Source organism: Scatophagus argus, chromosome 16 (genome assembly GCF_020382885.2).
Source record: "Scatophagus argus isolate fScaArg1 chromosome 16, fScaArg1.pri, whole genome shotgun sequence".
Lineage (NCBI taxonomy): Eukaryota > Metazoa > Chordata > Actinopteri > Scatophagidae > Scatophagus > Scatophagus argus.
In genome coordinates, this window is record NC_058508.1 from 16210839 (window position 1) to 16228714 (window position 17876).

General features: G+C 41.1%; 3 protein-coding genes across 5 annotated transcripts; 1 reads left to right on the forward strand and 2 right to left on the reverse strand.

Annotated features, from left to right (window-relative positions):
• Positions 1 to 1553: 1553 nt before the first annotated feature.
• Positions 1554 to 9381, reverse strand: mgrn1b (mahogunin, ring finger 1b). Of its 3 annotated transcripts, none has more exons than XM_046416036.1 (17): positions 9058 to 9381; positions 8712 to 8887; positions 7472 to 7590; positions 7234 to 7322; positions 6992 to 7138; positions 5564 to 5681; positions 5323 to 5389; positions 5075 to 5118; positions 4917 to 4964; positions 4537 to 4605; positions 4278 to 4437; positions 4038 to 4147; positions 3430 to 3644; positions 2982 to 3093; positions 2850 to 2895; positions 2637 to 2741; positions 1554 to 1905 (listed from the first exon to the last, which is right to left on the reverse strand). In XM_046416036.1, exons 2-17 carry the CDS (start codon positions 8797 to 8799, stop codon positions 1793 to 1795), a joined length of 1650 nt encoding a protein of 549 aa, XP_046271992.1. In that variant the 5' UTR covers positions 8800 to 8887; positions 9058 to 9381; the 3' UTR covers positions 1554 to 1792. The 3 variants fall into 3 exon arrangements, with proteins under 3 accessions (XP_046271992.1, XP_046271991.1, XP_046271993.1); XM_046416037.1 differs by lacking the exon at positions 9058 to 9381 and adding an exon at positions 2157 to 2202 and having other exon boundaries at positions 1813 to 1905; positions 8712 to 9047; XM_046416035.1 differs by lacking the exon at positions 9058 to 9381 and having other exon boundaries at positions 8712 to 9047.
• Positions 9382 to 10206: 825 nt separating this feature from the next.
• Positions 10207 to 16470, forward strand: cdip1 (cell death-inducing p53 target 1). The gene is made up of 5 exons (XM_046416043.1): positions 10207 to 10355; positions 12036 to 12185; positions 12566 to 12706; positions 13118 to 13394; positions 14691 to 16470. The coding sequence occupies exons 2-5, from the start codon at positions 12110 to 12112 to the stop codon at positions 14800 to 14802; spliced, it is 606 nt and encodes a 201-aa protein (XP_046271999.1). The 5' UTR covers positions 10207 to 10355; positions 12036 to 12109; the 3' UTR covers positions 14803 to 16470.
• On the reverse strand, positions 16457 to 17868 carry polr3k (polymerase (RNA) III (DNA directed) polypeptide K). The gene is made up of 3 exons (XM_046416046.1): positions 17734 to 17868; positions 17474 to 17561; positions 16457 to 16865 (listed from the first exon to the last, which is right to left on the reverse strand). Exons 1-3 carry the CDS (start codon positions 17842 to 17844, stop codon positions 16738 to 16740), a joined length of 327 nt encoding a protein of 108 aa, XP_046272002.1. The 5' UTR covers positions 17845 to 17868; the 3' UTR covers positions 16457 to 16737.
• Between the last annotated feature and the right edge of the window lie 8 nt (positions 17869 to 17876).

The following is a 17876-nucleotide window of genomic DNA, read 5'->3' on the forward strand; positions in this document are numbered from 1 at the left end:
TATGTATAATTAATGCAAAATGAAACAATTTCATCAAATGTCATTGCATTGCAGTGAAGAAAACAACTGGTAGCTTAATTACTGAATCTTTGTTCTTTATTGTTATACACATGCTTCTATACACACGAGGAAAGATGGGTACTGATTTTACAGAGAGCCACAAACCACCTACTGTGGGGTTATCCTGGATACCAGGTCAATAGTGGTCAGAACCGGAACAGGAAGGCACAGTGTCAAGTTGAAATGGCACAGAGGAAGAGGAGGAGGAGGAAGAAGAGGGAATGACAAAATGACCATGTTACTTAAAAGCATTGAGAGGTTTAAGCCTCTACAAATTCACATGCAAACTCTAGCCCGATTATTAAAATGCAACGTTTGCATTTATTGCATTGGAAGAGTTCCTTCTGATCAAATGAACATTACGAGAATCCACTTGAACCTAAATACTAAGTTTAAATGCATAACTGACACATGGTCATAACATAGTAAATAAACAGTTCAATTTAATATTGCAATAACAGGATACATTTTTCCAGTAGCTTTAAGTTTGCAATAGAAATAAAAGGCTCTGTACATCAGCATGAAAAATGCTGTCTACGGGCTGAGAAGGTGTATATTGTAGCATTTATAAGAACACTCATGTCCAATGCAACAAAGCAGGCAGCCATATCAATTCAAGGCACATAGATCTATATGCATGGCGCTACACATACAGGACCAAGGTAAGTAAAGGCGCTACGGCCACACAAACACCTGACCCTGTTTTTTTGCAGCCACATCACATAAGCAGACATTGTTATCGCCACAAAAAGACTGTACAGAGATGTGCCACATCTACGACAAGCACACTTAATGTGTCATACTGCGTCGGCATACATGTAGCTTGAGCATCTATGCTTGTTGCAGACTTAAGCTATCTTTGAGTTCAGCTGTTAGGATGTGAATCTGTAGCTCTTATTGATTATCCAAGTTTTAAATAATGTGCACGTTCACTGAATCTATCTTCATTTCTTCACTAGTGGAATTTTTTTTCTATGTAATATGCAAGTATACAATTCTAGTACAGACTCTAGTACAGATATGATACATAGATATCACATATTTTGGAATAACAAAAAAGTGACATGTAGATGTTTAAGACTGCATACAACTTAAACTAATCTGATCACAAACTCTTAATGTGAGGAATGGATTATAAACTATTTTGTCAGAGTGCAAAATCACTTCAAATGGACACACAGATACATTAGCTACTATGTTTTCATCAAATCTCAAACTAACCTGACTGGAAAAATGAGTTCTCAAGTCATTAATGTATTTCACTGATGAATACAATATCTAAACACAAACTGTATAGAAATTCTTCTGAATTTAGTGTCAATCAGTTGATATAAAGTTAATGTAAAGTAAGTGTGCTTAAAAGCACCACCATGACAGGTAGTGAAATATATCTGGAATCCACATTACTCTGGCCAAGACACACAACTGGACACCATCTGACAGTTAATGAAATGTTTTCAGAGCTGGGGAAACAATTTCTTTTTTTTAAAAAAAAAAAAAAACTAACTAAATAAAACAAAACAAAAAAACCCATCAGTCAGTAGGGAAAGGTATCAAGAGCATCTTCGGTCAAATCTCTTTTCTTACGTCAGAGACATTGATGGGATAAAGCCTTCCCTTGTCCTGGTGGACTTCCTTTCAGGGTTGGAGGGTAAAAGGAATAGAGGAACTGAATGACCTTTCAAAGCACTGGTGTGTTCTGATGGATGAGAGGGAAGAGGCTGGACCAGAGTCAGGGGCTGAGGTGCTCATCCTCCATATGAACGCTGCTTGAGGGACACAGGAGAGGCTGGCTGGAGCAGTTTGTGCTCTGACTTTTCAGGCTTTCTGTTGACTCCGATGATCCTGAGGAGGAGGAAGCAACAAGATGAGCAACGTGGCTCCAAGTGAACTTTCCAGTCAGACTTCAAAACATTGTGCTCATTCTTAATAAGATAGTCTTTGACTGTATTTAAAACACTTATCACAGGAAATTCACTTGATAGTACCAGCTTTTCTTTTCTTCTAGCCTTGATGGGTGAAGTGGAACTATTTATGGAGAGAGAGCAGTAGAGCTCATACACAGAGAGGCAGAGCAGACAGGAAAGCCTACATACCACGGTTATTCCTCCATACCAATAGAGCAGGCATCAGGGCCTAGAGCTGGTCAAAGTGAGGCGGTACGAAGGGACAGGATGGCAGGGAACAGAAGAGGAGTGTTAGGAAATGACAAAGAAGCACAAAAGCACACTGGTTAGACGCAAAGCACAGGAAATCGCAGCTCTTGAGTCTTGGATTTAAGAGAAGAAACGTTGGAGAACCAGAAAAGATTTATCAACTCGATAACAAGTCAAAAATGAGGAAGAACCAGAAGATTTGGCGTTGATAATGCTAATAATTTAAGAAGCTGCAGTCAGTGCGCGATTGCCTGATTTGCTCTAAGCCACCGTTAGAAAGTACAGATCTATACTGTGTATGGTTTTATACATAAAAACATTATAAACGCACAGTTTTTTTCTTTTCATTCATTTCTTTCCTGTTTGAGGGGGCTTGACAGTCTGATATTTCTTCTTTGTTCCTTGCAGAGGATTTCTCACCTGGCAAAGACAAGTCGCCCGGGGGGTCACTCTCTGTTTTGGTCAAGCTGCTGTGCTCACTGCTGCAGTCCTGTAGGATGTCTCCACCAGAATGCATCCTGTCCTCTGCATCACCCGGGAGAATAAGCGTCAATACATCTAACTCTCAAAGACAACAAATCTTTACCAGCGCCGCTTAATTAACTGTTTAGCTGAACAGATGAGAAGACTCACCATCGTCTGGAGACAGGGATTCTGCCACGTCCTCAGTCGCTGTGGCCTGAAAGAAGGGAAAAAAGATCTTGTTGGAAACTTTGTTTGCTACAGAGTTAAAGTTTAAATGTCACGTGACAAAACACGGTTTACATCTGTGGGGGCGGGGCTGCTGGACAGCATCGTGTGGGGCTGAGCATCGGACATCTCGGACAGCTTCTCCTCATCTTCCTCCTGGATGGGAGAGGATGGAGACCTAAGGGTGCTGGAATGGGGGACAAGGCAAACAATGAATAAACAGACACAGAGACACAAGTCATTACACCACCTTCTAAAGAAATGATCATAGCCCTTAGATACTGTAGCATTAAAAATGAAAAAAAAAAAAATCTACTTTAGGCCACAGCTTTACTAAGAGGAAATACAGTAAATGAACATCACGTTGCTGTTGAGGTGTAAATCTGGTAACTGAGTGAGTCTAATGTAAAGTGACGTTTTTGACCAACGTTATGCATATCATCCAATTTATTGTGCTAACCCAATTACTTACAGTCATGTGATTGTGTTCATGTACACATGAGCATATTCACTTTCAGATTACCTGTCAGGTGACTTGCTGACTTTGCCTTTCTGCAGACTCCCATCATTTAAATGTTCTGGGGAGCTCAGCTGTCTGCTGTCGCCTCCCAGACTGCCGGAGAAGTTGATTTCGTCATAGAGGGGGGCAGATGGGATGGCGGGAGACACTGACCGCAGACCGTTCAGAGCCTCCAACAGTGAGATGGGCTCAAAGCCAGGAGGAACAGAGTCTGTGCTCTGCAAAGAGATGCAGACAAGGACTGGTGATGACAATGCACAGTAACCATCAGTCTGTGTTGACATATTAGTTAGTTGCTGGATAACAAGCCTTACAAAGCTGCAATAGCAACACAAGACACAGAAAAAAAAACCTGGCAAATCTATATTACTTTTTTCCCCATCTTTTCTGAAACAACAGGTAAGCTTTCAGAGGTCAATGCAGCGTGCTGGTCAATAAAAACTTGTATAAATCAGGATCACATTCTTACTTTGATGTATCAGTTTGAAACATGTTAAAGTAAGCGGTGTTATACAGCTAAAATGTGCTTATGTGGCTGTCATCTTGCTTTTGCTGCACATCTTTGACCGTTTTAGCAGACTTTAAATGATCATACACAGCATGAGACTTACAGAGTGCTCGTCATGGTCCATAGTCTGAGCCAGAACAGGGCTGAAAGATACGGGGGAAAGAGCGCCAGGCTTTTTCCTCACAGCTCTGATCTGTAGCAAGGCTCTGAAGGCTGGTGAGAGGAACACAGGGTCAGATTAAACACAATATGTTAATTAATTCAATATGTTAAACTTTGACGACTCCTTAAATAGCATCAGTGAAAGAGCAGAATTTTATTAAAATAATGTCATAGCTCTTACGCAGCCTGCAGATTGGACAGTTGTTGGCCTGGTAACGCAGGGTGTCTGCACATGAGTTGCAGAGACACAGATGTCTGCAGGGCAGGATGAGTGTATCTCGCAGGTCAGACAGACAGACAACACACTCGTTGCTGTTGTCACTGTTCTCATCATCCGATGGCTGGAAAAAGAAATCAAATCAAAAGTCACAGAAATGAAACATTACTGAACTTCTACAGGATGTGGATCTAACATGTGAGGCGATATTTGCGTGTGAAACCTTTGTTTCTTGGTTGTTTTTGTTCTCAATCCCATAGATCTCCTGTAGGAGGTAGCTCACACGGTCCACCTGGAAAGATACAGCAACAATATTTTCAAAAACTAATGTCAACATAATCTAGCAAACAGTCTGTATGCAATCATTCCCAAGAGTTTTGGCACAAATTTTTCATAAGCTACAGGTGAGTATGAGGATCACTGATGGCTGCATAAAACATCCTGCTGTAGCACATTCAGTCTGTGTTTCACAATTCACTGACTGGGATTTAGGGTGATTAAAAACAGCACATTGATTAAAGCAAAGCGAGGATATCGACTATACAATTCCCTTCCAACTTAAAGAATTTTAATTTTTAAGACAACACGGAAGTAAGAACCAACAATTTGCTTCTGCTTCAGAGGCTTGACGGAGAAACTGCCATCGACGTGCTGGAGGTAAAGAAGAAAAAACAACAACAAAAAAATTGCATTTTAGTTCAAATTAAAAACTTGTTTTATACAGACTAAAATCATTTACTTTGATTTAGATGTATACTCACTCTTTCAAAGGCTGCCAGAAGTACGTGAGCATGTCCAAGGCAATCTTGAAAAGAAAACACTCCAGGTTAATGATGACCCATTGAACTGCTAACATTGGCAGTATTAATGTAATCCCTTATAACTACTGAACTACTATTTTATACTACTACATTTCACCATTTAATAAACATGCCTTTTATGTTTGTAAAGTCAGTCTCGGTACGAAAACATGTGTTGTCTTCACTGTTGTGCAACTCTGGTGACTTACCGTCCCCTTCATCAACCACAGCTTGGATTACCATGGGAAAGACTCCACGGTCAAGGTCAAAGTTCAGCTTTAAAGGAAAAGACACATGTTTTACTATTCACTAAGGCAGGATTACAAACAGAAGGCGTGTATCTAAGTGTGTAATAAGCAGAAGTTGTGTAAGTGTAAGCAGAGGTTATTTACAGAACTAAAACGACAGCATTTTGCGTAACAAACTCGACTGACTGCTGCAGTTACTTACATCTTCCTCTTTCCATTCGCTGAAGTCTATTTTGAAAGATGGCATGGAGAACTGCTGGCTCACCCCTCGTTTGTAATGCACAGTTTCAGAGACCAGTGATGGATTCTTTGGGCTGTACCTGAACACAGCATATTACAGAGAAAAGTGGTTAACATGCAGGAAGATGAAGGAATCCTGGACATCCTGGTTCCTGAAATCTATTTTCTTCTAACTGAGCAACAGCAAAGGTTTATTCATTCATGGTTCACTTGATGTGCTTTCACACCTTCAGTTTGGTTCATTTGTTCTACGGGAAAAAACACAACACATTGGTGGATTTTAGTTCTGGTCTGGTTCCTGTTCACACTGACTTTTTACAGATGAACCAACATTAGTAAACATGAAGTTAAACATGCTCACAGTTAACTCGTTCATTGGAGAGTCTAAGCGATTGTGACCTGCATCATCAGGACCCACGAATGGAGGTCAAATTTTGGTGACTGACAGAAGTTTACGCAGCACTTTAAACCTTTAAATGTGTACATGTTCCTTGGTATGAAAGACCTTGCAAAGAATTGACAGCGGGATTGCTGCTGCGCATTTATAATGAACTGACAAAGTACACAGATTAGCTTAGCAGCACAACAATTAGCCCACTTAATCAAGGAAAATGTGATCTACGTATGTGTTGCCATAGTTACCAAATGATTTGCATAATACATGGCTTATACAGGATTATAAGATCGCTTGCTGAACAGACTTCACCACCAGCAGACAGAATTATTAGTTGTTTTACTTCTGACACTGCGCTGAAATCACAAATCTAAGAACAAAAAGCCTGCAGACGGTCTGTTTGCTCTCACGCCACAGACGAACCGATACAGAGTCTGCTTGGAAGCAGATCGAGACCCACCTTTTCAGGTCGTTTGTACCACATCAAACAAACCAAACTAACCAGTCAAATCGAGTTCATTTCAACAGGTCAGGTGTGAAAGCACCCTTAGAAATTAATCAGTAAGGAAAGCCAAATGGCTGCTGTCATCTTTAACATGATAACATCAGTATGAACTATTACTTTGATGATCTTCTTCTAAGTCTTAACTGCAGTATCCATGGTAACTGGTGGCTGCTGAGGACTCACTGCATCTATTCTAGTCTTTGTGCTCAAAGGCTTGAATCTCACCACCCATAAAATTGTTTAAATGTCTATGGCAAAATGTTTTCCACTAAAACGATGTTGCCGTGTCAGTTACAGTTATCGCTTTATGTGGATAAAATCTGATCAGCTGACTGTTACATTCAGAAAGGCTTCATACATGGATTTACACGTGATCCTTAAATCAAATGAATAACAGACGAGATAAGATTCCGGATTTTTCCTTGTGTTGCTAATAGCTACAGCTTCATCTGACTTGACCTCATTAAAAAGGAGTGTTGAGCTCATCTTACACTGCCATCCCATTGGAGAACTCCTCAAATGCTTGGCAATAGAGGGTGATGGCCACCCGTGCATCAGCATCAAAGGTGAACTCCACGCCGTACTGAACCCTTGGTTTTCCACCATCCTCCACCAGTGTGTCAGAGTCATCTTTATACCTACAGTCAGAAAGTTTGACAAACTGCAGGTCAGCACAACAGAAATCTCTTCCTTAAAACAGTTCTCTACTTTTACTGTGACTTGCTCTCTTTACCTGACCAAACGCAAAGAGTCCTTTCTGATGTTCACCAAACTCCTCAGGGTTTTAACAGGCTCATGAGGCGCAGGTGTCACATATGGAAACTAATGAAATATTATGAATCTGAAATTAGTGATACAGTTTCACTTACTACTAACAAATAACGTAGAACTTCACTTAAAGCCTGTGGAAAATCTAATGCAGTGAATTCTCAAATGATTAGAACAACTGGGATGTTGGGATCCACTCTCACCTGCACCGGCCTATTTCCAAGAAAATTCAGGTCCATGTTTTCTCCAAAGAGGTATCCCTCAGGATGTGGTGTGTCAAATTTCTCCCCTCCCATGAAGAAGTGGCTCGCAAAATAATTCCCTGAGGACGAGAAATAAAAAAAAAAGGCTGAATAATGAAAGCAAGATCCGTGTCAATGTAAGTGATAACTCAGTTTATATGCTCTCACTTCAAAACTCTTTGGAGCAACGCTGTTCTTAGCAGAATATGATGGGCTTGTGTTTAATAATGCAGTCATTTCAGAGGCAGGAGTGCAGCAGACTTAAACCCCAACACTTCTTATTAACATCACACTTTTGAGTTCTCTTATCTGCTGTTTTCATGCATTTAAAGTAGGAAAAAAAGTTAATGAAGGCAGCATACTAATTGGGATCGATACACAAAAATGAGGTATATCAGCAAATCTCAGAATACATCACGTCTCTTACTTAGATTTTGACCGACTCCCAAAAAACAATAAGAGTTCCAGTCATTTGATTATCACCAAATCAGCCATCATGGGTGTATACTGAGATGCAAGAGATTATATGAGCAGCTAACCCGTGAAGATCAGCTGACAATAAAATGTCTGGTGGTTTTTATGGGTTTCAAACCGAGTCATATTTATTGGTATCATAGTGACATCTCCATACACTGATAAAGTATAAGTACTTCTTCAAAATCCCTTTGAAACTGCACACCAACAGGACAATGTGCCTTCAGTGTGTTTGTTTTGGGAGCTGAAAATCATTTGCTGACATGAATATCAAGTCTGTGGATGTCAGTGTCACCTCTCCTACACTTCTTCCAGCATTAGTTTAATGTGTATGAAACACTTAGCTAAAGTCTGAATATTCCGTTTTGGTGCTGGACATAAAACGTTTCACGCAATATGACCACGAAGCTGCTAAAACTAATAGCATGCCAATTTGCATCCATGTCGCAGTCGTCTGCATTAACGTTAGCGCGATGGTAACACACAACAGTGTAGCTATCAAAAGATAAATACTGTGTTACCTATCGGCAACAGTCACATTTCTCTTTGCTAATGAAGGTTTCCAATCATCGTGTCACGTTAATGTCAGAAGATGATAATGAACAGAAATGACACAATTAATAGAACCTGACTGGATAGATCGGTTCGTCCGTGTTTGGTCTTGCTTCAAAGTGTGCATCTTTAGAGGAGATCTGAATTCAGACAAAAGACACTGCCGATCACTTACCGGATTTTGGTGGAAATCGATAGGCCGAGTTAGCCTGGATGTCGATATCCTCAACACCAGCGATTCGGCGACTCAGGATGGACCCCATCTTTCTCTGCTGGATCGCTGATGTTAGCTTAGCAGACCAGCAGCTAACAGCGCGTCAGAGCTCCGATTAGCCCTGCCTTCAGCGTATACTACCGCCGAAACAAAGATAACATCAATCAGAAACAAACGTTTGTGTTACTCTGACATTTTAGACGTTCAATATATCCGCGGCTACGTTACGAATGCTAACGCTAACAGGAAACAAACCGAGACGGCCTGTTGTTTTGCCACAGTTGCGTTAACGTAACAGGGAGCTAACCTGATTGGCTGTCTCCTGGAGCTACAGAAATTCGGGGCGTTCGCTGTGAGTGATGGGACCGCCCGGCGGGGAGGAGGCCAGGAGGGGAAGCAACACCATCCCTCAAACACCTCAGCAATTACAAACGATAGTTAGTGTGGGAGTCATTGGTTGCTGATTGTGTTCAGAAATGTTAATGTTTACTACTCTACAGTAGTCACATTCAAGAACTGCATCGTTACATTTATGGCACAGTGTAAAAGTATAATTATCTATATGTATAAGTCATTATTAGAGTGATTAAGACAAGTAACAGTAACATCAAGGTAATTGTTGTGTTGATATGGTTGTTTTACGTTTATCCTCGGGGGTATTCGTGTTGTTTGTTATAAAAATTACGCCTATAATCGCTTTTTAAATAGTGTTGCAGTTCCCTGTTGTGACCAGGGGAGGGCGGCCAAGAGTCATGATTCTTGTAGTAAAAGATAAACTGGCTGATAAACAGATAAACAGATATACTAATAGAATTTAATGCTGTTGTTTTTAAAAATCACACTAGGGACTTAGGCACATTAAGGATTAAACTGACTTTAACCCTGCGTATTAGCGACAAATGTAGTGTAATGTTGCAGTTCCCCACCGTGACCACCGGAGGTCAGTGTTTCTACACGTGAAGTCACCCGTTACTTTCACTTAGCAGCTTCTGGAAAAGGGCACATTGATTTGAAAATATAATATGCGTGTTTTTGTATAATCATTTCAATGTGTACAATTCATTATTAGTGTCGACGTTGCCTACCCTTTACCTGAAATGTTAATATGGCATTGCACCTGCAGTCCTGATGCTCGGAGATGACAGTTGACTCGTGTGTGTATAACGGTAGTTCACTGCCTTCACAGGGAGGAACTAAAACAGGATAATGCTGACATCGAAAGTAGATTCAGTTATTGCTGTGATTAACAGTAGCATCAGTACTGGTAATAATTGTAACAATTAACCAGTCTGTTTTGTCAGAGATGTTGAAGCTAGCGTCAACAATATCACACTAAAACTTATGGTACTTTCAAAATAATAGAATTATCTTCTGATAGTTTTGTTGTTGTTTTTTATCATTTGTACTTACTTTACCTTTACTTTTCTATGTGGTGTAATAATACACATTTGCCATCTTTTTTAAACAGTCCGTACCTGGGTAAATAATTCATGACGTCGGGTGTAAATCCGCCTCAGCGGATGTTGATAGTCACCAGCAGGGTCGGAGCTAACGTCAAAGAACTTCAGTTACACAGCGGGCGGGCTGCGTCTCTCCCAACACCAGGTAATTTGGCTTCCAGCACACCGACAGATGCACCATTGTAGTGGCTACTAGAATCGATGTTGTACATTGTTACAGACGTTTAGTCAGTCAATTTACAAGCGTCAGACACTGTCTTAAGCCTGTTGTTTCTGTGCCTAGAATGGCGACGCCAGCTAGCTAGCTAAAGGCTGCTAACGTTAGCAAACATACAAACTGCTTTAGTCAAACAACCACGTCCTTGTCTTCCAAGTGACCTAACTTGGAAGCTGGGTAGAAGGAAACACTCATTTTTAGCTGTTTGTGAACTTATTTACAAGAGCTTGGTAAGATGAATTCTCCGTGACCTGCCAGTTAACCAGCCCTAGTATCGTTAACACCATTCTGCGTTATCTCTCTTAGCTACCGCGTCAATAAACATTAATAATAATGTGAGATAACCGTACTAGATAGGCTCCCCAGTTGAAGATAACACCAGTAATGCCTTCCACTAGCCTCCATTACGTAACTAAGTTATTCGTGGTTAGTTGTGCAAGTGGCTTTGGGCTGGATTATCTGGAAAAGGGAATTAAAAAGCAGCAGCAGCTAGCTAGGTAGTTGGTTGGCTGAGAAGCGCTAGCATTTATTTGATAAAGGCTCGTATCTACATGAAGAGTTGAATTGCAACGAGATTTCACTTTTGCTTTAAAGTTGGAAAGGTCAAGTTGTTCAGGTCAAGTAGATTTTGGGCAGCACCCCAGCAATTAAAGTGACATTGTTTTTCTTTAAAATTACAAATGAAATCCACCAGATTTTCAGAATCCCTAACATCCGTGTAGCCACCCTTATGCATCGCCGTTTTAATTATTCAGTTGAACCTTATTAAAGTTACTTGCACATTTTTGTCATACTACAGGTTGTTACACATTAACCAGATTCCTCATGTCTGTTCCTAGTAGCATTTTTCATGTCTCATTAACCAGTTCTTTGTGAAAATGCTGACAGTTGCACGTATTCATCTGTCGGGGCTGTTTCTCCATGATTTGTATGATGACACTTGTGTCATTTAGGTTATACACAGAGTTTTCCATATGTATTTGTTTTTTTTAAAAAAGGCCTGTCATTTAATGCCTGTTGGATTGTGCACAGGTCTCCTGTTATTATATAAAGCATGCACACATACTTGGGCATATACATGTTCAGACCCAGATGTGGCAACCCTCAAATCTATATAGAATTGTAAGAGCCTAAGTCTATTTCCTGTGAAACAGGAGCCACAGGGCATGCAGTTACAACCAAATTTCAATGTTGTCTCTCTGTTTTGTTGAACATTGCCTTCAGCCACAACATGTATTATTTAACCAGTGAGAAAACTACGCTTCCTGTTGAAACACAAGCCCCGAGACAGGACTGGGGGCCTCTCACTTGAGCTGTTATTTTACTTCATTTGTTCATCTCTGTTGTTGTTATTTTGTTTTATATCACTCATTATTATCAGTAGATGTTTTCCATTACAGAATTGCTTAAAGCTCCGCCGCATTTAACTTGGTTGTTCTGAATCTTACAGTACATGTGCCAGCAGACATCAGCACCTGCACAAGGTGCTTCATTAACCTCTCTGACTGTTGCTGCCGTTGGAACATTTTATGACTTGGGAGAAGTCTATGTCGGAGAGTAATGAGCCATGGGACTCAATCTGTGCATGTTTTTTTTTTCTGCTCACAGAGTGAAAGTTTGCAGGGGAGTTGTGAGGGGAGCTCTGTGTCCGACACCTTTCCCAATACAGACATCCGGCCAGTATGTCCAGTGACCCCCCTCCTCCGTACCCCGGAGGTCCCAGTGCCCCTCTGATTGAGGAGAAGAATGGACAACCTGGTAATAAAACCAAACATGCATGATATACTAGTGATGGTACTGAATGTTAATAGGGACTCACAAGCACGATATTTGTAATGACTAAATTTCTACTTTTAGTGTCAGATTCATACAAAGGATAATATTAGAATTTACATTCAGTGACATAGCAGAGGGGAAGAAGCAGAGAGAATAAAAGAAGGAAGCAGAAACAGGCCACTAATTTCAAAATACAGGCCTCTGAACATAAATGTCTGAATGTAAAGAACAACAAAGAAACATTGATTAATCATTTTGCCTGATATATTGCTATATGAACTCGTTGCAGTTGTTGGCTCTGTCTCAAACCTGTGTACATCTGTTTTAAATGCTATTCTTTTTTTTTTTCTTTTGTCATACAGTAAGAACTGCTCCCCAACAGGGGCAGCCCTTGCCTCCAGAGTACGGTCCTCCACCCTATGAGGCCCCGCATCCAGGATTCCTTCCTCCTCATGTCCCTGGAGAAGGGCCCATGCCCATGCCAATGCCTCAGCCACCGCCAGGTGCTGTAACATCAACACTTCAAAACCAGCAGACAGACGTGCTGCCGCAACGTGTGCACATGTTGAAGCTAAAGTGTTAGCAAGCAGTTCCTTGCTTTCAGACAGAGCAACATGTTTTGTTGTGTCATGTTTTTGGCCACTGTGATGCCAGTATTTATTCACCTTCTGTTAGAGAGTAACATGGCAGTGGCTTTTTACTCTTGTCCCATCCCACTTACACTTACTTATTCCTGATGGATATATCCTTACCACTATTAACCTCTCACTTTAACAAATCAGATTCCTGTTGGAAACCTGTTATGATACATAACTTAATTAACATAATTGTCAGGCCCACCATTCCATTACAAGTTAATCTTGTCTTAATAAATACGTAATACACTATATTTACTACTGTTGCCTGCTCTACAGGTGGCCCATACCCACCTCCGCCCGGTCACTTTCCTCACCCGATGCCAGGTCAGATGGGTCCCGGTCCCAGTCACTTTGTCCATATGGGGGGCCACACAGCGACCGTTCTGGCTCCTCCAGGAGCAGCCACCACTGTGACCGTACTGCAGGGGGAAATGTTCCAGACCTCACCGGTGCAGACTGTATGTCCGCACTGTCAGCAGGCAATCATCACCCGCATCTCCCACGATGTCGGACTCATGAACACACTCTTCTGCCTCTTCTGCTTCTTTGTAGGGTGAGTAGATCACAAGTCAGAACTGAAAACAGGTGTGATGACAGATTAAGGTCACCCAATAGATGTGTGTGGTGAGTTCTGTATCATCGTGGAAAGTTTTTTTTTTCTTTTTTAACAATCTGAAGTAATTTGCAGCATGAAATGGTATTTTATCATCACAGTCTGGCGTATAAGTCTCCTAAATTTGTACAAAAATATTACCCATCAGAAGAACAACTTGAACTTATGATTGTGCGTTTCATTAACCGTTAGTTCACACTCAGCCTGTTCTCTGCAGTGCCGTTTATATGCAAAGGGAGTGCACCTGTTTATGATGTGACATGCAAATTAAAAGGTACTGTGGAGCACAAAACATGCTCTAAATAGGCAGACATCTGGAGGTGGAAGAGTTTCATCAACATTCTTGATTCAGTCAACATGTTTATCTTGTCTGTCTTGTATTATGCACTTGCATATTTTGCATACAGGGACGTCTGGGACCTTTATTCCAGTGAGCTGGCTGTAGTTAGCCATATTCACGTAATTCGAATCAGAGTAAACAAAAAGATGTTGCTGCCACGCAAGCGACAGAGCACTGTCTGCCTGAAGACATTGTCTTCTCTGGTCGTCCATCCGTCCCATTGTCGTGAATGCAATACCTCAGGAACATCTGGAGGGAATTTCATCACATCTGATACTAACGTCCCCTTGAACTCAAGAAGGATAAACTCATTTCAGTTTGGTGGCTAATTTTGTCATCGTTAGCATTTCAGCTGCTCTAATCTTGGGTGCCTACTTTGAAACTGTGCTGGTTGTACAGATCTTTTAAATTATAGAATTTGTAGGTTCTTTGCAGCATTGTAGTTCACCACAAGCTCTTTGGTTTTTGGTGAAATTGAGCTTCAGGTGATTGTTGTTGCGCCACGTAATGAAGCTCTCTGTCAGTCCTCTGTATCCCACTGTAGAAATAGTTCCTGTGTGAAGACGATATGTTTCTGTCCGGAATCATACAAGTCAATGCAGCAATCATTTCCACTTAGCCAAAAAAAATCCACATAGCACCTTTTATTAAATGTCAGTGTTTCTTTGCTACATGCACAAGTCTGAACCCACGGATGTAAACTGCAGCCTAACGGGTTGGTGGAGACATACAGCTGCAAGGCAGTTAACCTTTTTTTTTTCCTGTACTTCTGATCAGACAAAAGCATTGTTTTCTTCCACAGTAACGACCACTTCCTTTTTTCTGCGCACTCGTAATCATGTGCAGGTCTCTGAATTTGCATCATCACATTTTGTCTGTCTGTTGTTCGTTTCCAGGTGTGACCTTGGCTGTTGCTTGATTCCCTGCCTGATCGATGACCTCAAGGATGTGACACACACCTGCCCTTACTGTAAGGGCTATATTTACACATACAAGCGCATATGCTAACCACCGACAACCGTATGCTAGAGAGAGACGTGTAAATGCACACACATAAACTCACATCCCCTCCTGCTGGTAGTGACAGGCTTCCCCCAACCCCATTTTTGCAAAGTGTCGTGTAGCCCCCTTAAATTGTAAGTGCAGTTTTCTCATTAGTTCACGGAATATTTAATGTATATATCTTTTAGCATACTTGCATAAACTTGCATTGGAAATGTACAAATCTCATCGAACTACGAAAGAAGTAGGTCACTGAAACATCCACCGAGATGGACAGGTCACAGGCACGTCAGTGGAAACCTGGAGACAAAAAGGCTTGTGATGTTACACGTGTTCACTGAAAAAACAGCCAGCCTCAGTTGAGAAAGCTGTGAAAATAGTCCTCTGTGAATTAAGTGTACAGAAATCAAAAACGTGCTGGGTTTGTCTTTTGTTTCTTATTTATTTCAAACATTTTACCCAATATTTTAACAAGTTAATATTGAGAATTGTGACAATTTTTGTCCTTGGCTGATGATTATGTTCTGACAAACCTCGTTTTTTTTTCCTTTTATCATTATCCCTTTTTGAATGTGAACCAACTAAGGAACCCGAGCTTGGTAAACTGATGTATTTGCTTGTTTGGGAATGCTGAAAATTGATGTTCTTGCTGTATTTGTTAATCTTCTGGGCTTTGGTCAGAAGGCGTAAAATGTTTACCGCCTTCCGTTGGCAAAGCCAGGATCTGCACTTTAAGTTGGAATTCATATTCCCCTTTCTGATGCATTCAGAACTGTCAACCTCAGTTATCATTAGTCTTTTAGAGATTTTGGCTTTGAGATAAATGAAAATGTGACTTACTGTGTCATCTCATGAGTCAAGACGATGTATAATCTTGGTTTTACTTGGGTCTGTTGTTAACCGAGTGAATCCCACATTACATGCATTTATTGTGAGTACAGTAGGGCTGGCAGACTGAGTGTCGCTGATGGACACTCATAACATCTCAGTTACCTCGTGTCACTTTGATGCACTTCTCCACCTTAGACGATCTCCTCACCAGTACTGTTGGGTGACTGTTGCCGCCATTTAGCTAGTTTAAAATAGCCAGGTATTTTGGCAAACAAATTGCAGCGTTGACCCCGCAATAACAATACAATAACACTGTTTAGCCGGTAACCCTCCTAACATGGTGTAAGCCCCTAATGCTCAGATGCATGTTAGATAACAAAGATGTCTTTCGACTAATATTAAATAGTGGCCTCTCTGCTAGGAATAAGCTTCAAATAAATGATTGTATCAGACATCTTGCAAAACGACATCGTGGTTACGACTAACTACGGAACAGCCATTGTTCCGCCACAGCATGCCCGAGACTGCCATTCACTCACTATATGCAGAGTCGGTCTGCATGAGCCACACATCGAATTAAATAATTCTCACTTGGCTAGTTCCTTGACTCTATGTGCATTTGATTTTATTTTTTTTTCTGTTAAGGCTAGCTAAGCTGTGCAGGAAAGTCAGTTTTGAAGGATTGCATTGAGTGAAGCACCGTATGCAACTGTTGTGGATAATGCCGATCTGCATTGCTTTCTAAATGTCTGTGATATGTATAACTATGTAAGTTAAAATTTGTTTGACTGTTGTATACAGGTACTATTTTATCAATAAAAATCAATGATTTATTGAAACTTATTTTTATTTTATGTGGAAAATGAACTCTGTCAGGAAAGTGAATGTTGGATATAAATATCAAAAACAATATTTGAAGTATTTTTTTTCTCCCAGCTCAGTCTACTCACAGAACAGAAGCTGCACAAACTGGAAATCAGCAGAAGAATTCATACAATGACCAGAGGCTGCTGTCAGTCAATATGGGCTCAAAAGAGGAGCAAGTCATGAGGGACGTGACGTGCGCCACATGGGCGTTAAACACGTCAAAGGTTTCAAAGTGCGTGGGTTTCAGTCTCTCCATCGGTGTCCACACTGGGCATTGCAGCATTTGTAGAAAGTAGTCATCGGCTCATCAGCTGACCTGGTCTGAATCTGCATGAAATAGGCCCGAGGGTGCTCACACTTGGGACAAGTTTCTGTGAACGGACAGAAGCAGTTAAGTGTCATTCTGGAACCACAAGAGGATCCGGAGTTCCGGTTGTGTTTAAAAAAATGCAACATCTCATCCTTCACGTTAATACAAAAAAAAAAACCCACAACAAAGCAGTATCGATACAGTGCAGAGGCTGCATGTTGTCATATTTAAGTTATGAACCAAAGCAGAACAGCGCAGACCCCTTTGGGATCTGGTTTGGGGATGCAGCCATCTGAAGAGAATTTAATATTTCATGCTTTGAGTTTTCAAATCTATGTTTTCAGTTTTAAAAAATGATAGTGGGTCTCGGCAGATTTTAGGGTGTAGCGTAGCTCAAATTCAGGAATTACGAGATTTATTACTGATTGGGGTCGCCGGAGTCCACTTTGAGAGCCACTGATCCAGAAAATCCACTCATGTCTCTCAGGTGGACATACTTCCGCATGTACTATTTTCCATTCGTGATCTGATCCTCTTAATGGACTTCATGAATGTGGTGTTAATAAAAACATGGTAAACAAGCTAGGCCGGATGTCTTGTCGGACCTGAGCCCTGACACAGAGGTAAACAAAACCCGACTGTGCCACGATTTGTTTTCTTGTCTCTTACCAGGAGTTGAGTCGACGTTTTCCCAAGCTGCTGCGCCACCAAGCACATCATCCACCTCTTTCAGCTTGGGATACTTTCTGTTATTCACCTACAGAAAAACAAACAAAAAACAAACAAACAACCAGACACTAAAGCCACCTGCGAAACGAGGAGCGCCTCCATAGTCTAAAGCGACAGTAAAGACGGTTTAAAGTACGGCTTTGACATGACATGACATGAATGTGTGCCCTGATTTCTCGTCTGAACACACCACAGCTCACCTTCCTCGTGATGTTGTGTACATACGGACAGGTGTTACAGGCGAACCTCATGCACTTCTGTCCTTCCTCGACGATTAAAACGTTTCCGCAGGTTGGACAAAAAAGAAGCATGTTAGCTGAGTAATTTCTGTAGACAACAGCTG